Source organism: Acanthisitta chloris, unplaced genomic scaffold (assembly GCF_000695815.1).
Source record: "Acanthisitta chloris isolate BGI_N310 unplaced genomic scaffold, ASM69581v1 scaffold15880, whole genome shotgun sequence".
Lineage (NCBI taxonomy): Eukaryota > Metazoa > Chordata > Aves > Passeriformes > Acanthisittidae > Acanthisitta > Acanthisitta chloris.
The window spans coordinates 88,597-100,209 of record NW_008651247.1 but is presented as its reverse complement, the minus strand read 5'-3'; the positions used below and the strand labels follow the sequence as shown (position 1 = coordinate 100,209).

Below are 11,613 nucleotides of genomic sequence, written 5' to 3'. Positions count from 1 at the left end.
AGAGTTAGTTGGATAAAGTTAAGTTCTGTAAAAAAAACTCACACAAAATTATACCGAGTTCTGTAAATTCTGTTAATGTAAGATAATTATTTCCTTTTGAAAGAACAGAATCTTCTTTGGGAGGTGGGGGAAACATTTAACTGAGAAACTATACATCTCTATGTCAAGTGTTTGGTTTGGTGTTTTGGTTGGTTTTGTTTCCTTTGGTTTTGTTTTCACCCTTGGAGCATGTGTGAGATTCTCCCTTTCTGTTGTTGCTTCCTGCTGTGTAGGAACCATGAATTGCTTCTCAGTTAAGCCAGATTTTAAAGGGCTTCAGAATCTTATCTTTTGTTTTTGAGGAGGCAGGGCTGGAGCCAAGAAGGCTTTCTTCTACAGAAGGTCAGAAGGGTATATTGGGTCCTTGTAGCCCATGATGTCTAGCACTGTCAGGAGCAGGTGTGTAAGCTAAGGGAGTGAAATGCAGGTATGTTTAGTGATGTATAGACTCAGTGACTCATTTGGGCCTATTGTTTTTACAGCATATTTCAGGATATCTGTATATTCCAGACTAAACCACTGAAAGATAGATATTCAGGATATATAAATGTTTGGATTATATAAACAGAAACTAACCAAAGCAAGTTAAACAAATCTTTCTCTGCCTGGGTTGAAATGGTAGCCCAAATTAGTTGTCTCGATTCATGGGAACTAGTGGCATTTGGTGAGTGAATTGCTAAGTACTTATTTTGCAAAGATGATTTTGGGATTTGCAGGCAATTTAGGCAAATGGTTTTAAAATCTGGATTTACTACATTTAATCTGAGTGCTTTGTACATTGCTTTGTACAAGTATACAATGTTAATTCCTTTCAAAGTATACAATGCTATTTCCTTTTTATCTGCAACAGGTGTGTAATAGTATAATGTGTCATAGTAATGCAAAAACCTCTCAGCTGTTTCCCAGCGGTTTTATTGTCTAATTTTTATATTTTGATTTTTAGCAATGATGCCAGCTTCATGTTTGTGCTGATTTTCTTCATAATCTGTGTGTTGGAGAAACTGGTAGACATTAAGAACTAGGCAGCTCAGATACCCTATCGTAGACACCATATGCATGCCAAGGACAGAGCATTGTGTCTCCTGGCCATACTTGTCCTCTGTTGCAAGGTATGAAAAAGATAAAATGCAAGACAATATTTTTGGCTCTTACAGCAGAAGACCTGATTTTAAATCTTTGTGTCAGATGTGTATGTTTTTAAACTGTTACAACAGTGTTTTTAACCTTGCTGCAAGACACAGCCAACAGGTCAAGGTGTTACCTGCTGAGAAAGGTAAGAATGCCTCTTTGTTCACAAAGTTGCCATCCAAATCAAGGAAATGGTCTGGGTTAAACTTCCAAGGGGTTGCCCAGTGCTCAGAGTCATACACCACAGAGTGCAGATTTGGCAATACAAGTGTGCCCTGCAAGAAGCAGCGGAGATTTTATTTTCCATGTATGTTTGAAATTGATTTTGGATTTCCCTTCTATTAGACACTCTGGCATCCTGTGCCTGTAGCCCCATGTTTAGATTCAGCTGGGTCTTTTACAGTGCACATCCAGACATAACAAACCCTTGTTTGTCATAACCTATTGTATGTTTGCCTTTGTCTAAGTTATCTTTTGTCAGGACTACTGAAGTGTCTTCATGTCTAAGCTAGTGTGGAGCTTGGATTGCTTTACATGCTTGCCAGGCTAATCATAACACCTTTCTGTTTGGTTTTTATACTCTTCACTCTTCATGCCTATGACACGTTGCCATGTTCTCTTTCTGCAAAGCTAGGAACTGCAGAAGCTAATGTCATATGAATTCTAAATATTAATAGCTCAAAGCTTTAAGAAACACGGAGATACACTCTGTACCTTTTTAATGTGAAAACCCAGCAAAGTTGTACTTCTCACACACTGTCGAGGGACCCCAACAGAAGTAACATTGCTGTACCGCAAAGCCTCGTGGATCACCGCGTTTGTGTATGGCAGCTTTTTGCGGTCCTCGTAGCTGATAAGGTGGGAAGGTTCCAGAACAGCCTCTATCTCTCTTTGAACCTTTTCTGAAGAGAAATGAAAATATTTGAACTCTCTTTTTTTTTTTCTTGCAGATTTTTGTATGAGAATATCCAGGACTGGGGAAATAAAAGAAACGATGTTGCTATGAAATGCATTGGTGTGTGGTTTGGCTGCTGTGTTGGTTTCAGTTGATCAAGGAAGTGCATATCCCCAAAGCACAGGATGATGTGTCATTTAAGACGCATCCTAGTCGGTGATGAGGATAATACAGTTCTATGTTTCAATAAAAAAAGTATTAAAATTTGAAACTACAGGTTTACACATCAGGTATCTTCTAAAAACCTTTCCACTTTAAGGTTTGGAGGTTAAGTTGCATATGAAATGTCAAACTTGTTACTTCGTGTTGCTAATCCTTTTTAGTGAAATAAAACTGTAGCTACTACTAATTTCTGCTAATGTTTCTGGTGAACTGGAGGGGAAAGCTCTTGTTTGTTTCTTATATTAACCTTCCATTTTTTAGAACTCAGTTGTTGATGTACCACCATTTATGTGCATAGTCAAGGGTTATTTTGATGTGTTGCAAATGACTGAGCTAATACTTACCCTAATAATGTTCATTATGGTGTTGGATGCAGTTCTCTCTGATAATGCTTTTGCTCACCTTGTACTTCTGGGTATTGTACCATATAGAGCAGTGCCCAGAGAAGGGTGGTGCTGGTTGTTTCTGTCCCTCCCAGCAAAAGATCAACCACAGTCTGGACCATATTGTCATTATTGAAAGTAGAAGTAGGGTCATCTTTGGTCTGTAGGGTATGTTCACAAGGAGACTATGAAGTGGATAATGTCAGAGATTTCATCAGTCACATAGAAATTGTCATTAGTGAATACAGTGAGCAGCCTACCAAAACAAACACCTTCGGTGCTGCACAAAAAGAGCATCCATGTAAAAATTCCGTGGCAGTTACTGGAGCAGCAAGTATTTGTAGTAGGCATTGAGGCCAAGGAGGGGAGAGTGTGACAAACGGATACTTACTTTTGTTATTTGATCTAGGTAGAAGTCAATGAGATCCTGAGGATCACCTGTGTTCTGTCTCTCATGAGCCTGGACCTCCTTCATGACTAAACTGTGCATGAAGTCGTTGTATGCAAACACTTTCTGATGAGGCCCTGGGAGATGGTGCATAAGCCATGGGAAGGCATCATACAGCTGTGGGTTTAAACAGAAAGGAAGGAATGTGAGTTCTTTTAACCTGAGATCCCAACTCTGATTTCCTGATGACTCTGTGAAGTCACTGCAACACATGGGCTCTGAATCAGGATGAGCCGCAACAGGCACAAGTCAGGGAGAGATTAAATTCTGGAAATGTGATCACATTTTTCTTTGTGAACGAGTGCCTAATAATGCAACAGAGGTTCTGAAAATGAGTGAATTGGGGTAATTTGGGGATGAATCTGGCTCACAAGCAGATTTTCTCAACCTTGGTTTTTTACTGTATTTTTTTAAAGCGTCAAAAAGTGCCTTATTTATTTATTAAAAATATTTAACGCTTTTTTTTGAAACATAGAACTGTATTACTCTCCTCACCAAGTAGGATGTGTCTTAAATGAGACATCATCCTGAGCTTTGGGGATATGCACTTCCTTGGTCAACTGGCATTTTTAAAGATATCTCTCCATGGAGAACACAATAATGTTACAGATTGTGAGTGTGCCAAGATCTGCACAACATAGGCAACAGATAGGCTTCTAAGAACCTAAAATATTCTTCTTGATGTGATGAAATTGTAATCTGTATCTTAAAAGGACCTCAGAATAACTCAGATAAGAATTTCCAAGACATCTACTCAAAAGAACAGAGCTTTGAAGGCCTAATTCTTACTGATTGCACTTGTGTAGTCACAAGACTAAATGAAAATTAAATTTGAGAAGTTGTTTTCATTTTAAGGATTAAAAATGATATTGTACACAGTACTCTGCAAATGATTGGAGATCTGTGAAACATAGTGACCTAGAATTTAAATTTTACGCCACGTGATTTATGGACATAAGGAAGGATTATAAGGCAGCAATGACATATACAAGATATGTATTACTTTATTACTTCACAAAGGCTTACAGAACAATGGTATGGAAAAGTTTTGGAATAATCATCACTGACTTCTAATTTGTTTTGACTTATGAAGTGCAAATGAGCCTTAAGGAATAAGAACAAGAAACTTAGATTCTTACCCTGCCCCAGATAGTAGCTTGAAAGTAGATCACAAAATAAATAGCTTTGATAAGTTTGCTGAAAGATTCATCCTCACTGGAGAAGCGATGACCAAAAACAACAGCAGAAATGATGTTTGCAACAGCATGAACGATGGGAGTGTGAGGGTCAAAAGGTTTGCCTGTAATACAGGAGCTACTGTGAGTACTTCTGAATTGGCAACGGTGAGAAAAATGAGGAAGACTTTTTTTCTAATGGTAAAAAATAATAGGGGATCAGATTACTTTAGATAAATGTCACACAGGTGAACCCTAGTTTAATACATATTAACTGCAGGAATTGTAAGTGCAGAGAATCTCAATTTTTAATCTGCTCTTTACTCTTGTAAAATACAGTGATTATCAGTTTTGAGAAGAAAAACATTAGATCTCTTTTCCCTTCTTTGACTTGTGTGGAAATACAAGCAAAGTATTAGAACATATGCCTTCGAATCTGGAGGCAGATATTTAAGTTTGGCAATTAAAAAACAAAACAAATAACCCCCCTCAAAAATCCCAGGAAAAAATGATGTAGTTTTATTTTCTTAGCCATGTTGAAATGACTTGTCTCCTTTTGGTTTTCAAGTACAACTGAACAATTCAGCAGTCTACTTTTTTCCCCACAGACTGAAAAGACAACACCCACATAATGGGATGGAAAACAGCTCCCATTAAAAAGGATTAAATCCAGAAAAAAAATAAAGTATACATTTCAATGGCAAGGAAAATCTTTGCATTATAATCATATGGAAAACACATCCTTGACTTCAGTCCAGTGCTCTTGGTTATTCTTGAGGGAGTAAATGCATTTATTGAGTTTGAAATCGAGGAAGAATTACATGGAAGACAAAGATTTGGGCTGTACAGGGACTTGATGTTTTTTTTAATCTCCTGCATTTTAAAGATGTGTGAATGTGTTGTCCTCACAAGAGAGATGAGCCTGGTGCAGGGACAGTTGGAGAGACCTCAGGCAACCTCTCTGTGTTTTCACATCAGTATGGAACACGATGTGGGTGAGGAATTTGGCTGCTCAGAATATTTATATTTAATTGATTTATTTTGGCATCTTGCTAAAATTCTACTGGTTTTTATTTCATCCAGACCTTTAAAAGCAGTTTTGTTGGACAACAGAATGATACATTCCTTGTGTTGGGGTTCCTTCTTTGCCAAATCCTACAGGCCTGCTGTCCTAGGATGACTCAGAGCAGTCACACACTGTGTCTTTTATGGAGAAGAACATAGGGTTTGTCTATACTCCTTGAATGTAAGAATCCTTACCAGCTGTCCCCAAGACTGTGTTGATAATAAACATTTTTTAAGTATCCTTATTTCAGAAAACAATTTTATGTTGCCCACTGTGCAGACAAAACATTTTTTTTTAAGAATGCAGTTAAGAAGCCAATTAAGTCCTACTAATATGAAAAATATCTATATTACTTGTAAAAATGTATTGTGGAAATTTTACTCTGCCTCCCCCCCCAGTATTTCAGAAAAACTTCTGTGCTGTTCTTCTAGTGAATTTACCTTTTGTGTTTGCAAAGGTGTCCACAAGCTGACAGGCCTCTGTTTGAATTCGATGCTCCAAATTGTTCTTTCCCAGTGCCAGGCTCCTTATAATTGTCATGCCAAAGCGTCTCTGTTGCTTCCAGGTGTGCCCGTTTGTCAGGAAAATACCTGGAGAACACAAACATTTATTTCATTGCTGGGAAGGGAAATCCTTTCACTGCAGGAGGCAAAATATGACTCAAACGAGGTTATGTTTCTTTAACAAGATACCATGATTTTAGATTCTGAGTTTTGGTCTCAAGCTGAGGATTTTATGACTCCCACCTATATAGCTGCTCATAAATGTGACCTTGGAAACTGAGTGGTTTTGGTAAGGACAGAACAGTTTTGTCTATAGAATTCAGGCTTCTGTTTAAGAAGTGATACAACTGAAGGGCAACTTCTCCAGGTAAATATTTCTTTGGACTTACTGGGAAGGAAGAAAAGTCAGTGGTATGTGTTATCAGAGGAGAAATTTTGAGGTTTTTTTCCTAACATGCTGAGCTTTGCGTGGAACCTTCTCACTATGAGACTCTAGCAGTAACTGATGTGTGTGTACAGGAAAACATCTTTCTTCTTTACAACTTGCTTCTATTTCAGTGTTGTCTAACTCACACCTTGTACCTTTCTCGCCCATCATATCCCTGTAGAAAGGAGTGAGAGGTCTTCCAGAAACTTCCTCCGAGTGGGTGACGATGCCATCTTTGACTGCTTTGTATCCATTCAGGACAACCATAGGTGTCTGTCCCATCCACAGCGTGTAGATATTTCCATAGATGTTGGTTAACTGGAGAATTTATAACATGAAATTAGTAACTATAACCCAGGCAAGCCATACACTTAAATACTGATTGATTTAAGAGTTTTCTGTAGGTGTAACTAAACCTGTTTGCCAACATCTAATGGAATTGCAGGTTTTGGAAATATTTATCCTTCTGTTACTAAAGTGCTTTGGGAACAGAGGCCAATGTGCTTTATGGAATAGGTACTAAGGACATCGCTCAGAAGAAGACCTCAGATAATTTCACAGAAAGAGGAACAGCAGGTTTGCTCTGTCAGCTCTGAATCAAAGAACAAACAAATACAGGCAAAATCCCAGAGGTTTTCTGTTTTGTTTCATTAATGAACAAAAATTATGGCATTTTCTTGCCTCTTACTTCCAAAGAAAGCAAAACAAAAGTGGTTTTTTCCTCCTTTTCTATAGTTTCCACATGATTTTTCTTAGTTTTTCCTATTGTCTTTCCTCAAATCATGCTTGTATTTTCCCTTGAAATAGTTTGAAGCAAGTTCCTTACTTTCTAAAAGTAGTTTTAATTGGTTTATAAAGCAATTATGCTGTGAGCATAACAGCAAACAGATTTCCCTGCTTAGTTTTAGTAATAATCTGTTTGCTGCAGACAAGAAATCTTTTTGCTGTATAAATAAGGAAAAAAAGAGTCTGTTCAGAGTATGTGCTTGGTCTTCTAACGGAGATGGGATCACTCATGGCCTGGAGATGTTCCAGTGACACTGGTGTCAGGCAAGGGAAGATCTATGAGAGGTGTCTTACAGGGCTGGATATCCACACAGAAACAGGATGAAACTGTCAATGGAAAAGCATTCTATGACACTGCTTGTGACAATGTAGCCAAAAGAGAGAGAAAATAACAAGGAGTAAAGCAATTAGAGTGTTTATTACTCAGAAATATTTTTAATAATGCAGGGTCCTCAGAGTCTTTGAAATTGGCCAAAAATGAAGTTTGAGGCTTAAAAAAATAGCAGTTTAGCCTGTACCCATGCAGTGCACAGTATAAGTTAAAATAGGTTTCGACTGTTTTTCAATCATAGAGACAAATAAATACCTTAGTGAGAGTTTCCCGACGAAGCCTGAAGTCCAGCAGCCACAGGTTGCCGATGATGGGAAGGGGAACTGGTCCTGGAGGAAGCTGAGTACACATCCATTGCAGCCTTAGGAACTGCAGAATCAGGAGACACACTACCAGAGCTATCAGAATCTCTGCAATCCCCAACATCTTAAAAAAACGTAACTTCTCACTGGTTATTTTTTTTTGCTTTTGCATATGACTTGTTTGGAGAATTTGGATTTATGTAGATGAGTTTGATTCTACTGAATCCAAACTCATTCTAAGAATGCCATCCCTCTCTCTCTCTGCTAATCTGCAGTTTCCCCAAGCTGAAACCCTTAGAAAGCTGAAATATGTGATCCTTTGTGGCTAGCCAAGCCACACCCCCTCTTTTTTATGATCTGTAGTCATGATCTGTCTCTTTCCACTAAGAATTTTGGTTCCTTCTTAAGTCTTGATCCTGGGACTAAATGCTACTTACCCAACAGTTGCCCAAGGTTATCAAGTCTCTTGCACAAAGCAAACACCTCAGGCAGTGTTCTAAGTGCCTTACTTATTGCCATTCTGAAATGCTGCAACTATTATGTCATTTCTTTTATAGAAGAAACATCTACATAAAACATGACCATTAGGATATTGCCCCTGAGGTGAAAAAGAATTGAATTCATGCAGCATAAAGCTAAATGTATGTCTTCAATAAGAAAATGAAGGGGTAATTTATTAATTAGGAGAGTATCTACTTTCCCCTTTTGTTGTATCCTATTTCTATTATGTAGAAAACAAATGAGAGATTATTTTACTGTCCAGGAGATTGTATGGAGTTTTGTAAATTTTACTTTTTAATTTTATTTTATGCTTTTCTAAGATTAAAAATCTTCTCGTGCAAGTTTTGGAGGTGAAATGATGCACAGGTTCTATTGTATCTGTGGAAAAGAACAAATAAACTGAAGAAAGAGGCAAAACTTAACCTTCACTGATTTGTGGACCCCATAATCTGGGGTATCTTCATACTCCCTGATACCTTACATTGGATTTTTCAATGCTTTGTTCAAGAACTCAGCTATGATGTATCTTCAAGCCTGTATAGATTAAGGGAATCCATACAATCACACGTGTTGCCTGTTTCAAAATTTTATCCTAATTTCTCTGAGAATTCTTGCTGAATTTTCCAGTCTGGAGTTTGCAGCTCAAAAAGCTCCAGCAAAATCAAGGTTATTGATTGGACTCGATGCACATTATGATCATGAAATATAAAGGTTTAATGCCCTCCACGGGCTTCTTAAGAACTCCCTTTAGCTTCAGGAAACTGAGAGTTACAGCTGTGGACACTCGTTGCATTTAGTTTTCTATTAAGTTCCATTTTTCGAGGGGAGGAGGAGTGTTAGCAAAAGAAAATGTGTTAAATACAATTTTGCATCATCATTCGGTCTTGAAAAATGCTTAGATGAGAATTTGGTTTTTTTTCTTTTTTTTCTAGAGGACTGCAATAATTTCAGACTCAAACAGGAAGAGCAGGGACAATTTCAGGGGGCTGCAGAGCAGCAGGAACATTGCAGCATTTCTTGACTTGCTTCTCTGAGCAGCCACCTCTTGATTTCTCTGTGCAGTTTCACACAACTCTTCTGCTTTAGTGGGTGGCACATGCAGATGCTTTTCCAGAAAGCGTGGAAGTATAGCAGCCATCAGAGGGTAAGGAGCATGTCTCTGTGCCTTTTCTGTTGATTTTCTTTAGATTTTTTGGCAGAGAAGTGGAAACAGAAAACTTTGATAGGCATCATTTTCAGCAGTATGGTTCTATGAATCTTACACTTGAAGAGTTAAAAAGACAAAAAACTGAGAGAAGCAATTCAAAATTCAATAACTTTTATGGTTTTATCAACCAATTCTGACAGTTCCATATGTTTACTGAAAATTGCAGTGTTACTGAGTTATGCTATTGAGCAGTCATTTATCCGCCCTTTCTTTCAGACTGTGGTGCTGTCTGAGACTTTAAATGAGTTACCTGATGAAATTATCTAATTAACTTCGCTTGCTCTTTGTATACATCAGAACTTCATTTCTTCATATGTTTTTTTTTCTCTCTGTTCCATCCAGCCAGTCCTGTCTGGTTAAAAGGAAATGAGTACTGTTCTATTTCTTATTTGTGCACAGAATCACTTGTTAAGTTTACAAGTTTTGCAATAGTGAAAGACCCCTGAGAGCTGTTGAGCACACATGCCATCAGTGAGGGTATGATTTATACACTTCAGATTACCAGAAGTAAGATGAGTTAAGCCTTGAAGTTACCTATTAATAAGGGTGATTATGATGAAACTTCAAAAAGAAAACAAAAAAGGGAAAAAGAAGCACTTAAGGTGAGAGACATGTAGGTCCTGCTGAGTAGGGCTGGGCCCAACAAGAGGCTTAGCCTGAGCCTGACCTTTTGGGCATGATGGGTAGTGTGTTTTCCTGCTGCTAGGTGAGAGCTGTGGGCACGCTGAAGTACAGTGAGGCAGTTATGTCACAAAAGCTTGGGCAGAAGTTCACAAAGATGGGAAAAGCAAGAAAGCTGTTTCTGTATTGCATATTTAAATATTTTCAGTATATATGGCAGTAGCTCTTCAAATAAATCTTGCTTGATTTCCTCTTACACAAATTCTATTGCAAGAGCTCACCAGTTAAGATGACAGATATTAAGCCTGGTTGTTTTGAACAGATGAGGAAACCTGCTTTTCTAATGGAGGTTTCAGGTCATATGAGTGGGAAGAAAATGCAGCAGCTGCAGAGGACAGGGAAAGAACAGCATCTTCAGAAAGGTGTGGAGCAAATGATGAATGTGGCATGCTGGGGGTGGAAAGTGTTCCTGACACACCTCTGCCCAGTGTGTGTGTCATCTGCTCTGCCATAAAACTAGGGCTCATTATTTGTTGCAGTGTCAGGTTCAGCATGTATTAGAACACACCGCCTGGTTCCAAGCTGTGCACATATTTCTTGGCATGGTCATGTGCTTACTGCCTGGCCTGGTGCCAAACTAAACAGAGCAGACATTGATAAGCAGATTTGGTTGGGGTATTTTTGTGGGTTTGTTTGGTTTTTGTTGTTATTCTTTCCAGTGGAGACCCTAATTTGGATTTCTCAACTTGGCTGTTCCTTCTTCCCCTGCACCCCCTGGTCTTTCAGGAGCTTCATAACAGGAGCTGTTAACTGGTCAGTGGTGTTAGAATTTCTCTGAAGGAAGAGTTACACAGACACTGTATATCCCAGCAAGCACAAACAGAGGGAGAATGTGGATTAGAGCACAGAGCTACAGTGAACATGAGACTGGGAAATGTGAGCAAACAAAGTTTCCATCCAGTGTTTCTGTTCAGTTTGAGATAAAAGAACTTTACTTGCACGCATTGTAAATAAATTAGATAGATTTTTTGCCTCCTGCTGTCATCTGTGCTGTTGGGACCTGAAGATTGATGAGCTCTTTGGGTTGCATAGACAAAGTAGTGGAATGGGACTTGGGAACTTCAAATCCCGTTCCTAGATCTGTTTGTAGATTGTCTGTGACCCTCAGGAACTTGCTTTATCTCTCTGGACCTAATCAACCCTGACATTCACTTTCAAAAGAGCTTAAGACTGACTGATGAAAGCCAAGACATAGATGGCAGGTGTGGCTGTTTCTCTTCTGTTCCTTTCTTGTATTTGCTTCCCACTCTTACGATCCAAAACCTTCATTAGAAAAGGTTTTCTGAGCTGTCTAAACATCTGCCACCTCTGCTGGTGAGCTCTTGCAATAGTATTTGCCAGATAATAATGAGCAATGTTTGCATGGAGAGATGCTGCTTATATCTAATGAAGACATTGGAACAAGGAAAATTGATTTTCCCCAAGACAGCCTGCTTGCAAAGAGCTTCTCTGTGAACACCTGCCTCTACCTGCTTGATCTCACCGTTACTTTATTTGTGTTTTGGTTCTCAATTCACAG

The 11,613-nt window shown here is 38.6% G+C and overlaps 1 protein-coding gene across 1 annotated transcript in view; it reads right to left on the bottom strand.

The window, feature by feature from the left end:
- The window catches only part of LOC103800128 (cytochrome P450 2J2-like), an 8,032-nt gene extending 203 nt beyond the window's left edge, over positions 1–7,829 (bottom strand). Inside the window, exons 1-8 of the mRNA XM_009072497.1 lie at positions 7,659–7,829; positions 6,442–6,604; positions 5,797–5,946; positions 4,255–4,415; positions 3,059–3,232; positions 2,687–2,828; positions 1,882–2,069; positions 1,296–1,442 (exon numbers count right to left, since the gene is read on the bottom strand). Coding sequence (XP_009070745.1) covers positions 1,296–1,442; positions 1,882–2,069; positions 2,687–2,828; positions 3,059–3,232; positions 4,255–4,415; positions 5,797–5,946; positions 6,442–6,604; positions 7,659–7,829 — 1,296 coding nt within the window. The remainder of the gene's footprint in view (positions 1–1,295; positions 1,443–1,881; positions 2,070–2,686; positions 2,829–3,058; positions 3,233–4,254; positions 4,416–5,796; positions 5,947–6,441; positions 6,605–7,658) is intronic.
- Positions 7,830–11,613: the final 3,784 nt, after the last annotated feature.